The sequence below is a fragment of the Anas acuta genome, chromosome 19 (genome assembly GCF_963932015.1).
Source record: "Anas acuta chromosome 19, bAnaAcu1.1, whole genome shotgun sequence".
Classification (NCBI taxonomy): Eukaryota; Metazoa; Chordata; class Aves; order Anseriformes; family Anatidae; genus Anas; species Anas acuta.
Window position 1 is genome coordinate 1,542,631 of NC_088997.1, and position 23,765 is coordinate 1,566,395.

At 49.5% G+C, this 23,765-nt stretch overlaps 1 protein-coding gene and 1 long non-coding RNA gene across 18 annotated transcripts in view; one reads left to right on the top strand and one right to left on the bottom strand.

Annotated features, from left to right (window-relative positions):
- MSI2 (musashi RNA binding protein 2) overlaps nucleotides 1-23,765 on the top strand; it is a 227,212-nt gene that overhangs the window by 172,657 nt on the left and 30,790 nt on the right. For 16 of the 17 annotated variants that reach the window (XR_011089017.1, XM_068656175.1, XM_068656179.1 and 13 more), the window contains 2 exons: nucleotides 3,647-3,761; nucleotides 11,319-11,393. Coding sequence is in view for 16 of the 17 variants with exons in the window: in XM_068656175.1 (XP_068512276.1) it covers nucleotides 3,647-3,761; nucleotides 11,319-11,393 (190 nt within the window). In the remaining variant the exon portion in view is untranslated. Of the gene's footprint in view, nucleotides 1-3,646; nucleotides 3,762-11,318; nucleotides 11,394-14,388; nucleotides 15,916-23,765 lie in introns of those variants that run through there. The other variant, XM_068656189.1, reaches the window with a different exon arrangement.
- LOC137842318 (uncharacterized) lies at nucleotides 17,347-19,851 on the bottom strand. Its single transcript, XR_011089018.1, has 2 exons — nucleotides 18,311-19,851; nucleotides 17,347-18,202 (listed from the first exon to the last, which is right to left on the bottom strand). It is a non-coding gene; the product is annotated as an uncharacterized lncRNA (long non-coding RNA).

Genomic DNA, 23,765 nt, shown 5'->3' on the forward strand with positions numbered 1-23,765 from the left:
CAGGGTGACACGTGCGGGGAGCTGGGCTGCCCCCGCTGCTCTGCAGGGCACCACCTCCAGTCAGCTGCTGGAAACCGGCTCGCATTGCCAGGCACCTGTAGCTTTCCTTCTCCTGCCCGCGGTGGATTCAGTGGGCTGGTTTGTTCATGGGTTGGTTTTAGCGTATCCGAGGCACCCCGCTCCTGGAGAGGCCGAGCCGTGCCCCACGTGCAGGAGGCAGGGAGCAGAACCCTGCTGTGATGCAGCTGAAGGATGCTGCAGCCGCCTGCAGCCTGGGAGCATTCCTCTGATGTCAGTCCTGGATGTGCCTGTGAGCGATGGAGCTGGTGAGGTGGTGGCGCTGCCCTTGTCACGGTCCCCTGGCATGGCCAGGTTCAGCAGCCTGTGCAGGACAGCGGGGAGCTGCCCGGTGCTGGGGGCTACCAGGGGATTTGGGGGACAAGAAAATTGCAAGAAACTTCAGAGTGCACTTCACCAGCATCTCCTGAGGATGTGCCAAGCAACTTCTGAGCCCAGTGTCCCTGTCCCACCGTGGTCAGTGACGTAAAGCTGTTTTTAAATCTGCTTTAAAACCTTTCTTGTGTTTCTGGTGTAGCGCTACCTTTGCAGCATTGTTGGTGAACGCAGGTTGCCGTCAGAGCAGCGATAGTTTGCCTTGCCATGGCATGAGTGGCAGGGGGTCCCCGAGGTAACCCGACCTCAACTAACTGTGAAGTGCACTTTGCTGGCAAGACAAAGTTGCCTTGTCTTTGGGCGGTAAAATAGATTTTTTTGTGCATTGTGAATATGGGAGCACTCTGCTTTCCTCAAAATAGCTCTGCTTTCCCTGGAAAGCTGTTAGCCATATTTTTTTGAAACATCCTGGTGCTGCGGGCTGACAGCCTGTTCTGTTGCTCTGGGTATAAGAGGCTTTTCACTCCCCATCCCAGCCGTCCTGCATTCTGGTGGCTTTGACTGCTTGTCTTCACCCAGGAGCACCCCAGTGTAATGTTAATTCTCCAAACTAGACTAAACAAAAATAGCAAATTTTAGTTTCCCTGTCCCTTTTTTTTTTTTTTCTCGATTTAGAGTTAAAACTTTCTTTGTTAGGCTGCTGAAACTACAGCACATCCCTCGTGCAGGGGAGGTGGAAGAAAATCTGGCAGTGATTAAGGGAGTGCAGAAACGCTGAGCTGGAAGTGTAGGATCCGGGTTTATGCACAACGGGCCCGCATCAGGCAGGCTCCTGGGGACGATGTGGTGTGGAGCTGAGCCGCCTTCCCATCGGGTGCTCTGCCCATGTAGAAGCCTAACTCTGGGTCCCTCTAGGGCAGCCTGCCCCGCGGTCCCCTGGGGTTTTGCCCCAAGGTCACCATTGCCGTGGGTGGTGACAGCCGGCCCTGTCCCCAGCAGCCTGGCCCCTCACCTCCTGCTTCACTGTCCCCGTTTGCCAGTGAGAGTAAAATCCCCCCAGGTGTGCAGCCGGGCTGGGGCTCACGGCTCTGCACCCGCACATCAGCCAGCCCGGAGAGGAGACATCTCTGCTGGAAAATGGCAAATCGTTCTGCCCTCCGTATGGGGCATATTTGTTTACAAGGCTTAGGAATTATTTCTCTTTCCTACTGGCGGCTTTTTCTTTTCCTTTAAATCCAAGTTAAAACTTCTTTGCAGCTCACTACCATTCCCTTTGTATCCTCGTGTGCTGTGAAAATCATAAATTAAGCCAGTCTTTCAGAGAGCAGCGGTAGGCTGTTTTGTGGTTGCAAAAGCTAATTACTGGGTTATTGTTTCTAACGGTGCTAATCCAAACTTCATTTTCCTGTTAATTGTCCGTCGAGCCAGGCTAGATTGTTTTTATCATTCTGAATATTTGCAGCGAAAGCAGCTACGAGGTGTAACCAATGCCTCCGTGACATTTGGAGTGGTGGCGAACCCGAGGAATATGGCTGAGAAATGAGATGATACACTTCTGGCGATCACCCTGCTGCAATTTGGCTGGAGAAATTAGATTGGCACACTCCTGTTAAACGTCTCTCTGATTAAAAATAAGCAAAGGAAAGTTTCAGAGGATGTTGCCGAGCTGCTTTGCTGGCGTGCGAGGCATGGGGGAGGCGGGCGCTTGTGCTCGGCGTTTGGAGCACACAAAGAGCTCTTGGAGGCAGAGGTGGGGAGTCACACACAGCAGGTTGCTGCCCTTGGGCTGGAAGGGTCCGGGGGGCACTGAGGTTTCGGGGTGGATGGAAACAGCGCTGCAGGCACCCCCACAGGCTGGGACCCACCATGGGTCCTGGCCCCCGCCTGCCCTGCCCTGCTGTGCCCGTGGCAGCGCAGGCTGTGAGCTGCTGGCCAGTGAGGTGGCTGATGGAGTTTTTTATTTCTTTTCTTTTCCTTCTCTCCTTATCTTAACGTCAGGGCACGGAAAGCCTGTGGGGCACGGTGGGGCTCTCCGTCCCATCGTGTGCCTGCAGCGTGCACACGCGCCATCCCGCTCCACGCGGTGCTGCTCCCGACACCTCCTGCAAGGGCAGGAGGGGAGCAGGGCACAGCTCCGGAAGAATATTACCCCAAACTTCACGGGATTTGGGCAGTTTGCTTTCAAGAAGTGCATGTTTTGACAACATTGGCGGGATCTGAGCGGTTTTGCATTGGGATGTGTTGCAAGCAAAGTAAATAGGATCCGCACGAGGTTTGCAGCAGACAGGGGAGGAGTAGGTGGTTTTGTTTAAAATACTCCCATTACAGTCAGTTAACCTTTATGTTACCTAAATGAAATCTGTATAAACCTGAAATTTTCACTGATCGGGTTGCCTAGGAACAGGCGGTTGGTTTTCATAAGACAATGAATACACTGTCACTGATAGGGCTATTAGGAACGGAAGCGTTTCGCCCCGTTCTGCGACATCCCTGGGCTTGTCTGCTGAAATCACTGCTCGCCCCCGGGCGCCCGCCCGCCTCTGCTCGGAGCAAGCCCTGGTAGGCAGCAACAGCACGGCCACTGGGCCATCTGCTCGCTTCTCCCCATCCCATCCAGAGGCACAGAAGCAGCCCCTGAAGGTGCAGCCCGGCCCCTCGGGGCCTTTCCCCAGCGCGGGTCCCGGTCCCGGGGCTCTGCCTGGCCGCGGAGGAGTTGGCGGAGGCTGGCGGTGTGATTAACGCGGCATTAAGTGACTTCAGAGGGCAGCAGGAGTAACTGGAAGTGAAAGAATGCAGATCGTTTATTAATAGGGTTTACAGAAATTTTCTGCTGGGTAGAAATATCGATTCTTTATTCCTGTTTTAAAAGGAGCTTTTTGTAATGATCACCGAGAGTCATTTTCTGCTATCGATTGTAATAGAGCTGTGCTGAAGACTTTCCTCCATCCATTCCACGCCCGCAAGTGTCATTGAGAGTAAACGCAGCGCAGGTTTTCCTTTCAGGACCACGGCAACTTCTTCAATCAGCATTTCTGTCATCTTTACGGCGTTGGTTTGCTCTGTGTTTAAAGAGACATACACGTTTGCTCTTCTCAATCCGTTTACACTGCTCTGAAAGTTCACCTTTGAGGGGGAGGCGGTGTGGGGAGGAAAATGCTAAAAATAAATCTCCCCCCTTAAGTAGATCAGTTCTGCATTTGACATTTACATGGAATTCATTTGCATCTCATTTGTACATGTTTCTGCTCAATAGGTAGAATGTAAGAAAGCACAACCTAAAGAAGTGATGTTTCCACCAGGGACGAGAGGAAGGGCACGTGGATTACCGTATACCATGGACGCTTTTATGCTAGGGATGGGAATGTTGGGTAAGTGTGCAATAGCCACCAAACGGCTTCCAGAGCGAGCCTCCCCTGTGTTGTCTCCCTGCTTTGTGAACGCGTGAGGCGTAGGGGCGAGCACAGCTCGGCACTCGTGGGAGTGCGAGCCTAAAACTTCAGCAGGGGTGGAGTGGGGAAAATAATCCTGTCTGTGGTAAATGATTAACTCCCCCCCCCTTCCTGGAATATAAAAATTTGCATTTAAATGGATGTTTTAAATAGCCTGTTTTACTCTTACTCGCAAAAATAGAATGATGAAAGATGCAGTGTGTTCATTCTGACTAAAAATGATCTCTCCCCCTTTTTAGAGGAATTGAGTCACACATTATTCCCCTTCTTTTAAAGGTATCTTTGACAGTTCAGCATAGATAATTGAAAATCTTGCCGGTTCTTAAATGGCATGCAAGATGGAGAAAGCAGGGAGATGTGTAACAGTATAGGTCGCAACAATAATTACGAGTTTCAAGGAGATGGAACGGTATTTTAGTCCGGTGTATTGTGTCCAGAAAATACTAATTAAATGGGATAAATGATATTTAATGGCAAAATTCTATTTGTGCACGAGGTCTATTTAGTTATAATTGGTTCTCATTTGTTTCTGCCTAGATAGTTGTTCTTTCTATATAGTCTGACAACCAACCTCTTGATATTCTGTCCTCAGATTTACTAAGCCAAAATCCTGCTAATGCATTGCCAGTGTCTTTTTGTAAAACCCGTGTATTTTCCACTTTCTGCTCCCTTCGTATTGCCGGACCTTCCCTCGGTTGTCACCTGCTGGGTCTGTAAAGTGGACGTGATGGGTAGGGGGGCTGGGGGTGTCCCCAGGCAGAAGGGACCCTTCCAGCCACCTCCCTGCTCCGCGGCCTTTCCCGGGTGCTCCCCGGCTTCTGTCCAGAGGTGCTCGGGGTTGGTGGGGTGGCGGAGTGGGGCCAGCAGCAGAGACCCAAGCAGAGCACTTGGCTTCATCATGAGGCCGTTCTCCTCCCCCATCCCCCCCAGTGCTGCTCACCTGAAGGCACCCGCCAGCTGCAGCGGGCGCGGAGCCCCGGGTGTGCACAGTCCTGGCACCAGCACTTGCTGTCTGCAGCCTGAGGAAGGAGAGGCAGGGCACCCTTAGGAATCTTTCCAGGCTTTATTTAAGTGGAACCAGGCAGTTCCCTGTGGGACTGGCCCACAAAGAGGGTGGTGGGTTTTGATCTCAAGAGTGCCATGTTCTCCATCAGCGGCAGGAGTAGAAACTCCTCTGACCCAGCAGCCTGTCCATCTGGTGCTTCATAAACAAGACGCTCTTCAGCTTTTCAAGATGACTTTTTCTGGAGTTTAGTTGATCCTAGAAGCTGAGCATGAAAACGAGCCTTGAAAGCTGGCTCTCAGTGCTCCTGAGCTCCACGGAGCGGGTCCACAGGCAGCGTGGGCTGGGGCCCTGCAGGACCCAAAGGCTCCTGGAGCAGGTGTCAGGGCAAAGGGTTTGGTTCCTGTGAAGATCAGGCTGTTCTGCTGAGATGTCTGACTTCAGGCACTGCTTGATGTCATGGGAGAAACTTCCCTGCCATGTTTGCTGTATCTCAGAATTAATAGCACTTCTCTTCAGGTGGCTGGAACGATCCATTTCGGGGATGTGTAATTCGGTTATTCAGCCGATCATCTGTTCTTCTGTCCCCACGTTCCACCGCCACCCTCGCCCAAAGTGTTGGGAAATCACATTTTATGGTTAAAATATTTATCTTGTTCTAGTCAGTCAGTGATTTCGTTACCTGTGAGTTCGCAGTGTGCCTGTGCACACGAACTGCTCTGCTTCTCTCGCTTCCGTGCTGCGGTGCCCGGTGTCACCGAGGTGGGTGCGCGGCGGAGGAAAGGAGGCGAGGAGGAAAAGTGGAGAGGAGTTCCTGGAGCTGGGACCTGCCCCGGGCACCTGAAAGGAAGATTGAGCCCTCAGGTGCGGTGTGACTAATTGCTGCTGCGGCTGCCCCTGTGGAAAACGATCGCTTCAGGCTTTAAGAAGCAATAAAGAAGCCCTCGGTGAGTGGCTCGGCTCCTGCAGACAGCCACGGTGGGACGCCTGCTGACAGGTTCACCTCCCTGCTGCATGGTTACGGACTGGCCGGACCGATGCTGCTCCTCTGCTTCTCGCAGGGCAGCCCTTAGCGTGCTCTTATGAGATTTCAAACCAGAGTGGCTTGCTCAGAATTAATGACTGATCTATGGTGAAGGCCAGATGCTTCATTATCAGCTCGCACTGTTGTTTTTTTTTATCTTCCAAGTTCCTGCTTGCTACGGTGGCACCGTGTTAAATAATCAAGCGCTGAACAACAAAATCACAGCACACAACTAGGCTGGCTGGTCGGCCACCACAAGCCCCTTCCCAAAGGCTGCCCGGAGGAGCTTGCTTCAAGGCTGGAAAGGGGGCACGAGGCGGAGGCTCGGCAGGGAGCCCACATCTCCTGCCCCCTCCCAGCCACAGAGGGGAGCGCAGGGTGTAATTAACCCGTCGCACAGCGAGGACCCAGCGTGGTGTGCTGCCGGGGGCAGATCCCAACAGGCCTGTGTCAGATTTACTCCGCTCCTCGTTTTAGGTGTCTGGCCAGACTGAAAGCAAGTGGATTGGAGCTGCTCTTGAAAGGTTTTTATACCTTTTTCCAGGAGCCCTTGTCCAAGGTCACCTTCTCCAGATGCTGTTCACAGGCAGAGGAGGAAATCAAAGGAACAAATGCACAAGACAACCCAAAGGAAAGAGTGGAGAGTGACTCCCTCCAAAGCTATTAAGGAAGTTGGTCTTTTTCATTAATCATAGCCTCCCCGAGGAGCCTGCAGCAGCCGGGGTCTAAAGGTGCACAGGCAGCCGCTTCTGTGATGATTTGGTTGATTGGAACAAAATTAAAGTGTTCTTCTGAAAGGATTTTTTGACTGTGAGAGTGCAGGCAGGCTGAGCCTTCTGCCAGGACTGCTCCTGGGCTGTCTCAGGCTCTGTCTGCTGATGGGAAGCGCACATCCTCGGGGGAGACCAGGAACATTAATTAGCCACTCTGCATAAAGAGCGGGCTGGAATGGTTTCAGCTCCCGTGACCTCTTTCTCTCTGGCAGCCCACCTGGCAGGAGGATGGCAAGGCTCTCACACGCTCCGTGGTGGGCAGGCACCGCATCCCAGGCACCGGCAGGCAGCGCACGTCTTCAGCTGGACGAGGACTGCCGGGGCACAAAAGCTCACGCTGCACCCAGAAGCCCACCCCTGCCAGCTGGTCCCGGTACAAACCCATCACCCTTGGAGCCCCTTCGCCAGGGGCCACGTAGGTGCTGCTGTTTTAGCCCTGCTTTCTGCTCTCTGTTCAGGGCCACACCTGAAAACCTGAAAAAAAAACAGGGTCGGGGCAGCTGCTGGTGTGGTGGTCCCAGTGGGGACGCCAGGCTCTGGGGGTGGCTGCTGCACTGCTTGGTCTGAGCTGGGACCCTACGGCACTCGTTTCATTCGGTGATGAGCATCTTAGACTTGCTGGTGTTTAATATTTAAGTTGGGCCCTTTTTAACTTGCAAACCCCTCCAGAGATAGGAGAGCACAGCCCATAAAGCTTATGCCCTGAGACTGCTGAAATAATGTCTGATATGAACACCAAATTTCAGAAAATCCCTACCAGGCTGCTTATATCATTGCACCAGGCAGACCGGGGCTCTGCATTACTGCACACGTTCAGTCGAGGTAGGCTGAACTCATGCATAAAAGAAGCTTGTGCCCTTCAAAGAAAGTCATTCCTTTTTTCCATCAGACTCTTTAATAGAGCGGTAGCCGCCTCAGAGGCAGAATTAAGGAAAGGGAACCCTGCGTTGGACACGCGCTTCCCAGCAGGATGGCAGGACTTCCAGGAGCCACCGGGCTCCTGCAGCAGCTCCAGGTGCGGTGTTCACCCCGGTTAGCGCAGCTGTGCTCAGCTCGGGCTTAGCTTTTTCCTGTCCTTGAAGTAGGAGACAGATCAGTAGGAGATTTTTTTGGACCAAGGGGGCAACTTTTACAGCAGGTCTTTTCATCTCCATAGCTGCTCCTGGTACACAGTCACCCCCACGTGCCTCCAGGAGCTGGGTTTTGTTCTACGTTCCTGGTGCAATGGGTGCTTACGTCAAGGTCACAGCCAAGGCTTTTTTAAGCAAGACCCTGAGCATTTTTGTTGTAGTGTTGGGAGATGCTTTGGCAGTAGGACAGCACCTTTCATTGCAAACAACCTGGAGTTCCTTACTCTGAGCCACACTAATAATAATAATGTAGCTGATCATTTTCTTGCATCGACTGAAGTATTTGAATTAAAAGCAGGAGTCCACAGGCCCCGAAGTGCTCACGCAGCGTGTCCGTATACTAACCGTGAGGTTTGTCCATCCCGGGTCACCACATATAAAAATTAAAAGATGTTTCCAGAGGCTGGTTCGGTAGTTTTGCTTGGTGAGGAGCTCAGTCCCCAGGGCCACAGGTTGCAATGTGTAGAGAGGAAGGGGTGGGAATCTGCCCAGTTTCCCTCTCTGTAATGCTTGGGCCTTAATGTGAGTCCACCACGATGGGCTTTAACACTAGTGACGTTGTGGTACCCGTAGGTAAACCGCAAGTAAGAAGGGCAGCGTTACCTGCTTGCAGTTATTTCTGTCCTGCAGTTATTTTTGTACCTTCCCCATATGGCAGCACTGACCGCACGCTGCAGCAGCAGCAGACTTGGTGGCAGCCCTGGGTGTTCCCTCCAGTGGGAGTGTGACCGTGCCCATCGTGTGGTCAGCGTGGCGATACCACGGCCACCACTGTCACCTTGTGTACGGCAGTGCCATGTGCGGGCCAGGGAGCATCCAGCACAGGCAAGGATCCATCCTGTGGCCAGGACGGGGCTGCTGGCTCGGCCAGCCTGCGGGGCGGGCATGCAGGGCCTGCTGCTGGTGACAGCAGAGGCAGGGAGCTGGGTGAAGGAGCTGTGAAAGTGGTTTGGGTGTTGGTTTGAGTTTGCGCTCCCATGGGCAGCAGGGTCTCGCTTCAGAGGAGGCAATCCAGGCAAAACGTGGATTTTTGGTTTAGCAGCAAGGGATGATTAGAGAGTTTGGTCATTCAGTAGGGCTACTGAAGCAAATAAACTGTTCGGTACCCGGTGCAGGATGAGAATGGCATCTAATGGAAATGGTGGATAGGTCAGCGTGGCCATAATTTGGCTTGATGAAGCAGCCACATGGGCATGGTGTTAATGCGATATTGATATTCAGCCAGCCAATTTCCCCTGCACGGATCGGGCTTTGACTTGTTAGAGCAGAGCTGGGCACTGCAGCAGTAAATGAAGAGGAAAATTGAAGTAATGTTGTATTATAAATTTATGATTTCATCTGCCTGACCTAGAGAGTGCTGAGCGCCGCGGATGCAGCCGAGACCCCCACCCAGCCCCGCTGCTGGCATTGCACATAGCGGCTTTGGCTGGGCAGAGCAGGGCTGCTCATGCTGCCTGAGGTCTGGGGACACGCAACGGGGGCAGCCCCAGCCCCGGCCCCATGGGGCAGCCGATGAGATGTGCCCGCAGTATCCGTGCCCTGGGGCAGACCTGGGTGCTCCTCGGCACATGGGCTACTAGGTCGCTAGCCAAAACCTGCCTCGGAGTCGGTTGGGTCTGGATGGGAGCAAATGTTTTCCTCTTGGCGAGGAGAGTGGCTGTGGTCGGTGCCGCAGAGCGATTTTTCATTGTGGAGCTCGCAGTGGTGTTAATGGCGCTAGTTACTTAGCAAACAATCCATTTATCAATATCGTAGGTTTAAAAAAAAAAAAAAAAAAGGAAAAAAGGTTTGTAAAGCTTAACGCTGAAAGATCTGATTTAACGACAGAGGTGATTAATTTCTAAGGGAATCCAGCTGTTGAGCTGTGAAATAAATAGGCAGGGGCTAAGCAGTGTGTACATATCTGCTGAAAGCTGCCACGCGCTGTCCTGCAATTGCAGGGCTGCTTTCCCCTGGCATTGCCTAATCCCATAATCAAAATTCATCCAAGCATTTTTATCTTCCTGTTTTAGATTATGATTAATAGCATATTATATCTATATATAAATCTAATCATAAATGGAGAGACTTGGTGCGGCAGCAAAATTACCGTACAATGTAGTAGTATTTTAACGAATAAACAAACACGGAGATAACAGGACCTCCAGAGGAACCGCTCAGCAGCTCCCCATGTTCTTGAGGTCCGGCCCAGCTGCTGCTGTCACTGCTGCAGGATGTCTGTTGGCTTCAGGTGGAGAGAGAACAAGCTTCTTCAGATGATTTCTTGGTCTTGAGAGGCCTTTCCTGGAGACTGCTGGAGTCTGGGCAGCCAGGTTAACACTGGTAGCCAAAGAGAGCATTAAGTAGTGTTGGAAGTGCAAAGGAGAATTCCTGTTTTTAAGGAATTTGGGCAAGCAAATGCTGAGGGTCAGAAGTGAGGATGCAGTTTTGGGAAACCTCCGTAGCATAAAGGACTGCGTGCAGCACCCACAGCACCACTCGGGACAGAGGCGGCCATGGCGCTGGGTGAGGGCTGGGAGGCCTCAGCGTGCGGCCCCCTGGCTGCTGCCTCCCCGCGTGTGGTTTCAGGCCTTGATGTCCAGCAGGTTGCAAACCCCTGGTGCCAGACCAGCAGAATCTCTCTGCCCTGGGCTGGCCGGCAGCCGTGGCGAGACCCTTGGGCAAGCAGCTATGGGGCGGCCCTGCGGGCGCTGCTGCCATTGTCCACGCGGCCTGGTCCCACACGGTCCCACGGGGCTGAGGCCCTGCCTCGCTTCAGCGCCCGCAGCCATCCGAGCGGCCCTGCCCTGCGAGCAGCATTACTGCTTCACTTCCAGCCCCTGCGTGGAAGAGGGCACAATTGCACCTTAATGCATTTACTTAGGCATTTTTATTAGCAAAATGGTCTTGAGTGGTATTTTTCTCATAATAAAACTTCAAAAGCTGCCTGAGGTTGGATGTGTGTATCTTAGCAATTGCTTTAGGAAGCGGTTCTCATATCTGGGCTTTACTTTCCTGAAAAATTAAAAGCTCTTTGACTCTGGCTCATTGCCGTTGCTGCCTCTAACTCTTTGATGTGTTAACTGTTGTCCTTCACACTCCTGGGATAAAGAATTACTACTACCTTAATCTCCAACTGTCAATAGCTCTGAAGCAAAGTACATTCATTGTAAGCTCTCCAAATGTCAGAGCAAACCTGTGTTATGTGTTTAGCCTTAGCATTTGGCATTTACTCTTCCAGCTAACAAGTATGCACAGTCCTTGGACTTCAGATACCAAAGTGCATGTTAATTACGTGAGTGACAGGTCTCACGCACAAAGAAAGGCAGGCAAGTGATCAGCAAAGTCGTATATCTCTAGATGTTTCTATTCAAGATAATGAAACCTTCCTGCAGTTTTACATGAGCAGAATGAATCTCACTTTTGAGTACCCCCTTGTAAAATCAAGTTTCTTCCATGTTATTTTGCATTATATTTATAAATTAAAAGACCTTTATTAATCTTGAAACTTTTTTTTCTCTCTCTCTCCTTTTTTATTTTTTTTATTTTTATATTTTTGTGATCAAGGTTACCCGAATTTTGTTGCAACGTATGGCCGAGGATATCCTGGATTTGCCCCAAGTTACAGCTATCAATTCCCAGGTATGTACATTTCATTTGCAGATTTACTTTTTTTCCCTTCTTTCCTTCTTTAGTTTTTCCTTTTTTTTTTCCTTTTTTTTTTTTTCTTAAATCCATAGCTGCAAGTTGAGACAGGCAAGTCTGCAGGGAGCATCTCACATAACAATTTTTTTTACTATTAAAAATATTTATATATATACATATACATATTTTTAAGACATTTTTATTAATGTGTAAATTGGTACTGGTTATTTGAAAACAAACTTCTTAAATTAAAACATAAAGCAACAGATAATTTAAGAGCTGTTAGCCTCCCTTTGACTTTTTTTTTTCCTTTCATATATATATATTACAGATAAATGTGCAGGCACACACACACAGACTCTCACACACGTTCACACGTTCTGTGGTAAGTTCATATTCATTAGAAGTGCAGTTTGGAGCAAAGTCCAACGTTCCTGTATATTCGTAGATACCTTCGGTGTTCTTCCTAGCAGCTAGTTCCTGACGGCGTGTGCTTGTTGGGGGTGCTCTGTGCTGTTCTCCCTCCCTCCCTGGCACAGCCGTCAGGGCTGGCTGCGCGGTGTGCTCCCCTCCAAGGGCCCAGAGCCATGGGCTGTGGGCGCTGCTCCCCCTGTGCAGCACCACAAGGCCTCAAGGCTGCCGCTGGGACTGAAACTGCATGGGATTGAGAATTTCTTTTTACTTCACCTCAGCGTTTCTCAGGGAGGTCTAGCAGGCTGCTGTGTTTATCACCACTAGTAGCTAAAGCCCACCTGGACACTGTGGCACCGCAGCCTCTGTGGTACATGGTCAGTTCATGAGCACACTCGTTGCAGAGGTCCCATGCGAGTGGAATCACCACCCTGTGCCATGCTCTAATGGCTTAGGGAATGGTGGAAGCACAGTTTTGCTCAGGCCAGTTGAGAAACCAAGTGAAACCCTGCCCATGGCGAAGTCGCTGCAGGTGCAGTGGCGAGGACACCGAGCACCGTCCCGGATGGACCCATAGGTGGGTCAGAGAGCATGGAGTGGTGGTTGGCTCTGCTGGGGGCAAACTGGGGCAAGGATACGTCCGTGTGTTCAACCCTGGGTCAATAGGATGAAGCATTACATTGAAAGGATACGTGTTATTAACATCGTAAGATGAATGATGTCCTTGCACGATAGTTTCTGCAGAACTGGTTTCTGCAGGATGAATAGCACCAAGGGAAACTCGTTAGATTTTCTTTTCCATGGCTGAAATTTACCAATGCTAAGGCTCTATTTTAAAATCAGCTGCCTGGTTCCCACCTCTGCTTCAGCCCTTTCAGACTGAGTCAGGTCCTTTGGAGGATGTGAATAAAACAAATGGTGCCTTGGTAGGGCACTGGGGCTCCAACAGGCCGGCAGGGGCAGGTGCCCCATGGGCTGTGCTGGGGCGGCAGGACAGGGCAAGTGCTGGTGCTGCTGCCAGCAGCAGCAGCCCTGTGCTGGCAGCTCCTCCAGCCAGGAGCAGGGTGCTGGGCTCGGCCAGGCACTGCTCCCCGACACAGGAAGGTCACCCAAAAACTCTCCAGGTGGGCACCAATGTGTGCTTGAACGCAGGAGGAGGCTTCAGAAGGCGCTTGCCTGTCTCTCGCTGTCCTCCCGGGTTCTCGTGACTCCTGCACCAGCTCATTTGTATGAAGACAGCTAAATGAGAGACAGCTTTGATATGTTAAATGATGAAAATCGGCAGAGATGACTTTAATTATAAACATGTCTAAAACGAACGTGTCGGCTGGCTGAAAGCAGAGATGCCGTTTGACTCCAGCCCTCATTATATATACTTTTATTAAGGGCCAGGTTTTTCAAAACAGGCCTTCCAGTTAGTTGCTAGTTATTTCCAATCTCTTGCAGAGATTGCAAACGCAGAAGAAAATCAAAGCAAATTGTCACCTCTAGAAAGCAGGTGCGCTTAACTGCAGGCCCCAGTGGTGCCTTCTGCACCAGGGGCCAGCTCGAAAATTGGGCTCAGAAGGGGAGCTGCGCAGCGGCCGCCTCGGCTGGCGTGGCTCTGTCGGGGCTAGAGCCGTGCCCGCGCTGCTCTCCCTGCAGGTCATAAATTCCTTCCAGCAATTAGACCCTGGCAGGGGCAGCTCGGGAGCACCGCTCCTCGTGGGTGCTGCATGGCAGGGGCGCAGCGGGGATGGTGCCATGAGGGCGGCTTGGGCAGGCTGCGGCGGTGCTCACGGGAGGGGGCACCCCGGGCAGATGGGGTGTCCCCTTGGGAGCCGGCTGTTCGAGGAGAGCGCTTCTGGGGCAGTAAGTGCCGCGGCACGGAGCATGAGATAGGTGCGAGCCTGGTGGAGAGGAATCTGGAATAGTTTTTTTAATAAGTTGTCATGTCCGAGTGCTCAATGTTGAGATTCGGGGGAAAAAAAAAAAAGCGACGTGGTGTCGGAGAGCTTCGGCACCCTCCTAACAACCTGGTACTTACACAGCAGCAGTGCTGCAACCTCACGTCTGTGCAAACGTACCTCTAAATACCCAGCTGCAGTCGAACAGATCGCTACAGAGATGTGGCAGCGCGTTCTGCCACAGTGCAGGCGTGTGACAGCGCTGCCACACATCAGCCTGGCGGGGCTGGCCGCGGGCATCGTGCCGGTTACCTCTCGGGTTACACAACCTACTGACTTTAAATTAAAAAAAAAAGAGTGCCCACTGAAATTGAACTGCCCCACTGATACTTGCCATTGTGGAAGTGAAGCAATGCTACAGACGCCACGCTCCACCTGCTTGCATTGTCATTCCTGCGCTGTCGGCAGCGCGCCCTTGCGACGCCCGGCCCCGCAGCGAGGCACACGTAGTCAGGTTGGCGACTGCTCTATCTTCTCCCATCACGTTATTTTTTTTCCTCTATGCATTTATAACTCGGTACATAGCCTTTTTCTTTTAATTACAATCACTCCCTTTCTGTGTCATTTTTTTTTAATTTCTGGGACTTATCTTTTCAGTTTAATCTATTAATTTCTGTTCTTATTTCACTTTGCAGACTATTTGCCGATTTCACAAGACATAATTTTTATCAACTAGTTCTTAAAGATGCATAACAAATTAATCGGGGTTTACTACAGTGCTAATGAGAGAGAGAGACAGAAAAAGCCTGGGTGGTCCATGTTTAATATCAATGTCCACTGAAAAATTGCTGCTCTTACTGGCTGGTTTGATTGACTGGACTTTTATTTTATTTTTTATTTTTTTAAAGGCTCCATATCCTCACTGCTTTGAGTTTGCTTTTTATTTTTTCCTTTTTTTTTTTTAATTTTTTCCTCTGCTTTGTTATGAGTTTTTAATGCCCACTTGGAATGTAACTCACAAGGACTGGGGATAGGGGCATTATGAAGGCATGACTTCTCACAAACTTCTTAGAAATCATTTTATCAAGGAAGGAAAAATGATGATTGGTTCTTACACAGCAGCCCAAAGAGAGATGCTGGCGCTTTTTTACATAGAGACGTTCAGCAGTAGCACAAATCATAGTTACAGTGGAGTGAGACTAGGGTCTCCTCTTGCTGTGGTTATCGACAAAGCAGGGTTTAATTCCTCCAAACGAGCACGCCCCGCGTGGGCAGGTGTGAACCTGTGCCGCCAGTGGCTGTGGGTGCAGCTGACCCACGTGTGTTTTGTTCTCTTGATTCGCTTTGTCGTGGTGGCTCTGCCCGGAGCTGCCGCAGTCCCGGAGCTGTGCCCTGATGCATCGGTGCCGGGGTCGGTGGCCGGTGAGCCCCCGCGTGGCCGCCGGGCTGGGGGCTGGAGCACCGTGCTGCAGCAGCCCCCGCTCGAGCTCTGCACCACTAGCTGCCCCCTCCTCTCGCAGCAGGCAACGCTTTCACGTACTCCCTGCAGCCGCTTTTACTTCCAGACTTTGCTTGCAAATCATGGGCAAATTGCTTAAATTTTGGCAAGAGGGGCAAGCTTTCACCTCGCTAGCTTGAGCTGTATTGCGCCTCTTAATCTTCACCCAAATGCCAGAAGAACCTCAAAGCTCTGTGATATGCTTCTATCCATTGGCTTCCTTTTTAACAAGACCAGGTTCTGGTGTTTTGGGTAGAAAACACACATTGTATTTGAATCCTGTTTTTCTTTAAGTGTATCTACCCATTTTATAAGTTTGTGAGAAGTAAATTGCATGCTTACAGTAGAACTGTAATGCATTTTAATGTTTGTTAATCCACTTGTTAAAATGTCAGTGTCAAAGGCTCTACAATACACGGCTATGCTGTTCATTTCATTAAAGATGCTTGATGTAATAATTGGTTAGTTTTCTTTTTACTTTTCTGCAGGCAATAGCTTTTTTTAATCTGTATGGCTTCTTATTATTTTGTTTGGGTTTTTTTGCTATGAATTGCTTTGCTTTTGTGAACTTGTCTTAGTGTGCATGATTTGCAAACATTTCGGCTATTGTGAATTTTCTCATTTTTTGTAAATAGTCCATCTGTGCTTTTCTTTTTTTCTTTTTTATGACTTTTTTCCTGTAAGTAACTAAGGTAGAAAATAATAATAAATTGTTTACAATGGATATGCTGTGTTGCTGCTCTCTTAGCTTGCAGTTTTAATATTTTGGTTTGGATGCACCAAATAACCAGTACCAATGACAATTTAATAAAAGAATAAAACAACCATCACTCCAAGCGTGTGACCCAGTATTTGAAGAACCTGCAGATGAATGGTTACATACGAGGTGTGTTGACAGCAAAAATTAAAACAAGAAAATATGACAACGCACTTGTAACTGGGGGGAGAGCGATGTCTACATGTAAAAATTGCAATATTCCCAGCAGTCTGATCTTCCATCGTGCTGACCGAGGTGGGTTTAAGCATCAAACCCACAGGTTGTGTTAGAAACCCTTGTTGCAAACTCTCCAGCACTGATGTGCAGGAATCTCTTTCTGCTGTTTGGAAATGGAAAGGAAAACCAGGTAACTCTTGTTGCTTTAGAGAAGGTCCCTCGCTGGGAAACGTCCCCAGACCCCACTGTGGGACTGGTGCTGCTGACTGTGCCTGGGGGAGCACGGGAGTTGCCATCGCTTTGTTTCCCTCTGTTATACTTTCTTCCATCGTTACCTGGATGTCTGGGGATTGTCAAAGTTACTTAGAAGCCTTCAGCTCAGGAATTTAAATTTCTTTTTAATTAAGGGATTGTTTGCTTGAATGTTTAAAACTTATTAAAGCCTTTGTGTATGGGGAGAGGTGGGAAAAACAAATATTTTCACAAACTTTTCTGAGCTCCTGGAAATACACTTGCTCATTAATAATGATACTCCGTAGTCTGCAAAGCCCAGTCTTGGGTCATGCTCTTGCAGTGCCTGGTGCTATGAAAATCAAAGTTCAAAGCCTAAACTATTTTTTTTATTATTATGAGAGCATTTAAAACCAAACCAACTTTCTGTTAACGTATAAAGCTTAATTTAGTTTCTTTTCTGATAGCAGTCGCAAACTGCTCACTTGTAGTCCATCAGTTCTGGGTAGGAAGCTGTTCTTACATAAAAGTTATTGGTGATGCTTGCCTAGTGAGTCTGATAGTCATTTTCTGGGTCAAGAAAAGGAGCTGGTACCAAAGACAAGAGTAATTGCTATAATAATGACAAGCTTCAGGCTTCTTTTTCATTGTGCCTGAAAGAAGGAGGTAAGGAAGTAAGTTTCTGTATCTGGTATTGAGGACATTCAGGAATATTACAAAGCTGCAAGCTTGTTTTGCTCTCCTGCAGGTCTCTCACTCTTGGTTTCCCACTCCTTTATAAGTAATCTCCTACAGGAAATGCAGTGGGAGAGAGGAAAGGGGTATGTTTGTAGCTCACTGTACTGCCAAGCAGACCATTTCGTATGTAGCAGGACATGGTATAAAGCAGTGGAGGTACTCAGGAGGTGCAGCTAAGTTAAGCCTTGTAACAGTAAGAGGAACTGTTCTGACTTTGTCTAACCCTCTCTTAACTGCTTAAAATCTGCTGTAATCACCCCTGCGCTGCATGCTTTTGTTCACCTAAAACACATTACTGCATCTGCATGGCATAAAGTGGTTTACAAAATGCATTTGAAATCTACTAGAATCTCCTTAATTGTCACTCTTCAGAACTTTCAGTTTCTGTCTTCCTCAATGAAAATGAAGGCTATGGACTTGACCTGGTTTAAAATAAAGAGTTTGGGCTTCCTGTGTTGGCAGAGGGCAGGCTGAGGAGGGGCCGTTCTTGTTGCAGTTGCATCCCCGGAGCAAGGAGCAGCTGAAGCTGTGGAAAACAAACTGAGAAGTTAATATAGCAAAGCCCATAAAGCCAGAAGGTACTCCAAGTTCTGCTTAGATAGCAATAGCTTTTATTTTGATGCAGGAAAAATGGTATCTAGAGCCGTTCCCCAAATCTGAGCAGAACTTAAGCAGCTTTTAGGTGCATTTGTTTTCTGAGAAGAGTTGTGGTTTTGTTTTTTTCCATGTTGCAGAGAAGTGCTTTGTAAAATTCCTTTTCACCTGCCATTTGCCCCGCTCCTTAAAGTAATATCCTGGCTGTTGAATTTAAGGGTTTTTCAGGAGGGGAGCTGTTGATCTCAGCCAGCGGTCCAGCTTCCAGCACTTTGAACAGCAGCAGGTGGCTAGGACAGGTGCTGCCTCCACTTCTCTCCAGCTCCAGGCAAGAGGCTTTATGCTGCGAGCAAGGTTCTGGTAAGGTTTCCCCATACTGCTCGTCTGGCAGAGGACCAAAACTTGCCAGGCCCTTCATTAGGTTTTTCTCTGGTGATGCCTTCAGCACCTACTTGATCAGTAAGGACATCTTGACCATCGAACTCGGTTGTCCTGTTCCCAGCTGCTCACTGATCTGTGCGTGAAATTTGTGATGGGCTTTAAATACCCAGGGTTATCACCCTGAAAATGAGCAATCCTGAAGCGACAGGGAGGAGAGAACGGAAAGAAAAACCAACCAAACCTGCTGGTGAATCTGGGTCTCTCAGGAGCTCTTTGTGTTTCGGGCAGTTCTGCAGCAAAAGAGTCCCTGAGTGATCGTTGTGTGGTGAGCAGGCCGCAGCTGCAGCAGCTGGGGAACTTAATGAGAATAATTAGCCACAGGAGTAAAGAGTCATAACACAAGCACACAAATATGGAAGCAAACACAGGTTACCCTGTGGAAAGCATAACGTGATGTGGTTCTGCTGTAGGAAGTTCTGCCTGTCCAAATGGGCCGGAGCACCGCAGCTCACCTGCTTAGGCCTTTGGCCTCTGTAGGTACAATTTTTAACTGTAAAGCTGTTAAACACTGGGAGCTAGGGGTTGAAAAAGAATTGAAGAGATTATTCCCCTTACAGCACAAAAACATTCTTCAGTCACATTTAATAGTAGGGTTTCAAGCTCATAATTAAGTTTTAAGTAGCTTCCAAGTTCTCCTGTGCCCAGAAGCAGTAATACGTAGTCCCCGCAGTGATGCCCTGAGGGTTTTTAGGCTCAGCACCACAACCATCTCCTCTGACCTTTTTCATAATGTGGATTATGAAATGCACAGCGGCAGTTCCTCCAGCAAGGAAGCGTGAAGTTCCCTGTCCCTGCCAGCCACCGCTGTTGCGCTCCATAAGCTGCGGGGAGCTGTAGCGTGTCTTCTGGCGAGGCGTTCGCTCCTGACTTGGAAACCTGCAAGTTGTGGAGAATTTCCTGCCCTCTGGTAACCTTGTCCTCTGATTAATTACCTCCTCCTTCACGTAGGTGCCTCTCATCTGTGTTGAATTTTGCCAGCTTCAGCTTCCAGGCGTGAGTTCTTTTTATGCATTCGTTCGTAGTCTGGGATCTGTCTTTTAATAATACTTACCCAGATAGTTTAGATCATTCATAAAAATTTAAACAAGCTGTTTAAACAAAATAGCTCATTTTCTCTACCATCAAAGCAACTGAAATGAGGCTTGAAGCAAATCAGTGCCACTTTGCTGAACTTTAAATATATGCCTTGATGCTGTTCCACCTAACCTGCCCTTGTTCGCTCAGCAGCAGGTGACTGAAATTCAGTGCTGCTGTGCTGCGTGTCAGGCGTGGGTTCAGTGAATTCACAAGCGTTCCTCCCCCTGCAACGATCATTTCATTTATACATACCTTGTTTATTAAAAATCAATGGTAAGTGTTTGGCTTTGGGCTTTAAAATGAGAAATGCTTTCATCGTGCGATCAGCTTAGTACTAAACAGAATTACTTGCTTTTAGGAAGCGATTTAGTTGAGATTGTCTTTCATGCACATCAGCTGCTTTCACTTGAAGCTCATAATTCCCTGTATTTCACCAGATACTAAATTAGGGAGAATTACATACCAAGTCAGAGTGGTGGGTGGTGGGAGGTATAGTTTTCATAGGACACATTTCAGAAGTGTAGTGGATGCCTTAAAGCTGCCATAGGATTGGAATAGCTTTTAAGTAGAGTAAATAAGCTAAAACAGCTACCAGCTTTTGCTTCTTGTTTTGGATTGCTTTGTTTTGGGTTGTGTTTTTTTTTTGGTTTTGGTCTTGTTGTGGTTTTTTTTTTTTGAATAAATATTTTTCTTAGAGTGAACCATTTGCCTTTGAGAACTTTCCCAGTTTTCTGTATGGTGAAATAACTGCAAAAGGGTTATTACACTTGAAATGACACAAAATGATAATTTGGAGACAAACAAGGCTTTGTCTCACTGATGCATAAAGTAATTACTGGGCAAAAGTGCATCATTCTCATTTTAAAAACCATGGCCTGAGAGTGGTAAACAGCTGAAAAATGGGTTGTTCACTGTACATAATGTGGAAGTGCCAAATTTTAAATTAACTATATTTGGCTTTTATTGTTTTGTTGAAATTCCAAAGCAGAAATATTTGTTCATAATAACATCCATCTGCAAACATGCATCCGGTGTGAAGCGCATTACGGGTGTCTGACGTTGGGAATTTTCCTACAAAATCTTGCTACGCATCGTACATTTTAAGCAGCAGATGACTGTGCCTTGAATAACACAGCGGGCTGTTTAATGAGGTTTCCATTATGCATGATGTGCTGTATCTGAAGTTCGCTAATTTTCTGACCTGGTGAAATAGATTTTAATAAGCTTGATGTAACACAGCATATAAAGACAAAGGGAAACACTTAATGGGGCTGTCACAATAAAGAACTCTGAGCAGGCCCGGAGAAGCTAGAAGTATTAATAGAATTGATCGAAAGCTTAGGAGACAAATTCTCCATTTCCATGGACCACTGCCCTGTGCCTTGTTCCCCCCTGGCCATCGGGCAGGCAGCGTGTCCGTGGGGACACGGCGGGGTCGCTGCTGGAAGCGCCAGGCGCTGCAGACGGTCACGTCCTGCGGGCGTGGGGAGAACTTCACGGGGTCTTCGATCAAATCCAAAAGTGTTAATTGCTACTAAACCATGATAACACGCGAGTGGTTTGGTAGAATCCTCGTCTTTCACCAAGCCCAGATGAAATTGGGTTTCTCTGTGTATGTTCCTCTGTACGGTGAGCGGTTAGTCGTTAATCTGAAGCTTGAAATGGCAGCTGGTTTTCCTTTCTCATTCTTGTTTCTTATAGAAAAGGAGAGGGGGAGACAGAGGACTGAAAGATGAAGGTTTTAAACATAAAGGGATTGTTTTGGGATGGAGCTTTCCCTTGTGCGTGCTCACCATTAAAGACTGCATTTGTGTCCAGTAAATTGGACCCACGCCTGCCCGCCTCCCAAAAAAAGGCGACTGGGCTCTTCTGCTTCATGCTTGTGAGTCTCTGATACTTTTGAAATGAAGCCTAAAGATCCTACAAAGAGGATAACACTGCCTAATGGAAAGAATAATGCAGGCGAGAACCCATTTGAAATGACAGCTGTGAGCCTCGCGACGCTTTTCTGTGCTGATCAAAGCCGCTGGTAACGCTGCTTGAAAGGAGGGGATCAGTTTCCCCTCGCCTTTTCCCACTCAACCTGCAGACGATTTCACATTCTCGACTTCACACTTTTTTTTTCTGGGAGATCAAGTGAACTCCCAAACGACTGATGTGGATCGGCACGCTGCGTGAGCCGGGTCAGCCTAAAAGACAAAGCGCTGTGAGATGAGGCGGGACGGAAACCTGGAGCTTGGCCGCCCGGCCTCCGAAACGCCCCGCTCGGTGCTCGGGAGGCTGAGCCCCGGCGCTCAGCTGCGACGCCAACGCATGCAAATAGTTGGTAAACTGGGAGGCAGAATTCTGCTCGTTTTATGGTGGCTTTTATTCTCCACGCACATCTCGTGATTTCTGTTGTTTTTCTGAAGTCTGGTGCTGAAGGCAGATGATGATTTGAGACTCTCAGCTTGCATTTTGATTGTTGCTTTAAATCCACGTGCTTATTGCCGAAGTCAGAGCGTATCACCTCTTCTGCCCTACGTGCTTTAGCTGGTAGGAAGCAGAGAAAAATCCTTTGCGTAGTATTTTTTGATAGAAAACCTGATTCTCCGGGTCCTTTTGTGACCTTTTGGTCTTGTTGTTTGGTTGCTGTTGTCTGGCTGCTTGTGCAGCATCTCGTGTCCTCCTGGGGCCTGCAGGGGCCGGGCAGAGCCGAGCCTGAAGCAGTTGGTGGCTGCCCATCTGGGCCAGGACAGCAGGGGAGGGCTGGTGACGGTCTGGCCGTGGCCATGGCAGCAGTGGCCCAGCTGGCAGCGGGGCAGCACTTGGAAGTGAAGTTTTGGGGGGCTCCGAGCACCCCCCAGCTCCCCGCAGCACCGCCAGCCAGCGGGACATGGCCACAACACGCTTCAGCAGAGGTCGATTCTTTGCTGTTTGCCTGAGCCGGGCAGTTCCTTGCCATCATCTACAAGTGCAAACAAAGACTCCTCCCTCCTCAGTTCTCCCCCAGTAGCACAGCCTGGAATCGAAGAGCTGGCTGTGTCTGCAGTGAGCCCCCCAGCACAAGAGACCCGCACAGCCGCTGCCTTCTGCTTTCCCCTCTCAGGGAGTTGGCAAGTGTGTGCCGGCTTCTCCTGCCTTGTTGCTGGGATGTTTTCTTTTCAAAGCTTGAGCGACGTGAAAAGGGCACTGTGTTCAAACCGTGCCTTCGTTCCTGGCGCTGCAGGGGGCTTCCAGAGCCCAGCAAGGGATGCTCGGGCGATGCAGACGCTGTGCCTGTCCCAGGGTGAGGTGCAGACCCTTGAAAGCAAATGGGTGTAATTTGCTTTACTGCAATGGGAGGCAGTTTATAATGTCCTGGCAGCAGAGAGGAAGGGGGTATATAATGCTTATTGTGTTTTTCACTTGTTTCTAGTCTTTTGGCTAGCTTCGTGCTGGGGTAGAGGAGAAATGTGGATTGAGAAGGAAGCGAGCAGAGTGAAGGCACAGGTGGCTTTGCAGGCAGCGTCACCCCAGCCCAGAGCACTGCCGTGGGGCACGGGGCAGGGGCTGTGGCTCACGGGAAGCACCAGTGGCCCCAGTCCCCTGCTGCTGGAGGGACTCCTGGGCAGCCCCAGGGCCCGGTCCTGGTCCTGCAGGGAGCTGCAATGCTGTGTGCCCCCCACAGAGCCCCTGAGCCCTCCTCACGCAGCATTGTGCTTGCCAGATTTGTTCCCAAATCTCCCGAAAGATCTGCTAAATCCCCAGGTCTTAGTTTTTTCTGCTTGGTAACGCCAAGTACGAGCCAGTGGGGCTGCGTGCTGCCTGCTGAAGTCCTGTCCTGCTGCTGTCGGTCGCGTTCCACCCTTTCGATCCCCTGCTCCCAAACTTGTTTGTGCGTTGGATAAAGCAGTTGCTTGCAGACAGCCACTGACTCCATCTGTGACCTCAGGGCACAGCATTTAAAAACAGATGTGTCCATCTTCCCTCGCACGAGGCGGCTTCAGTTTTTAAAGTGAAACTATTGATGCAGGAAGCAGAAAAATTTATCTGTGAAAAATTGACCTCCAAATACTGGCTTTGGCTCATTCTGAGCAGTAAGAGAGCATGAAATTGCTGTGAATCCTCAGGGCTTTCCTGGTCAGTGTGCGAGCCCACTGCAAAACATTTACTGTAAAATACCTTCTAATTGCAACGCCTAAAGTGGGCACTTTGCTCCTTTGGAACAGCTTTGGTATCTTGTTTTCTCTAGGCAATTATATGCAGAGGATACACGAGGAAGGACAGGGGTTGTTCCTGCGAGAATTGGAGCCCTCACACAAACACGGTGAACGAGTCTCTCTCTCCCTCCAGCCCTTCCTGATTTCCCAGTTGACTTCAGAGCGCAGCGGGCTTGGAGGAAGCCAGGCTGGGCCCCCTGCACCTCAGACGGTGGGATTGCCGCTGGGGGCTGGATCCAGAGCGTGCTGCAGCCAGTGCTTCCCAGTGGCTTCCCAGTGCCCTGGTCTGGGTGCCTGGTTCCCTCCCAGCCCTGGCAGCTGCAGAGGGTCGGAGCACGGCTCTGCTGAGGCGAGCTCCTGAGGCAGCCCCAGGGCCAT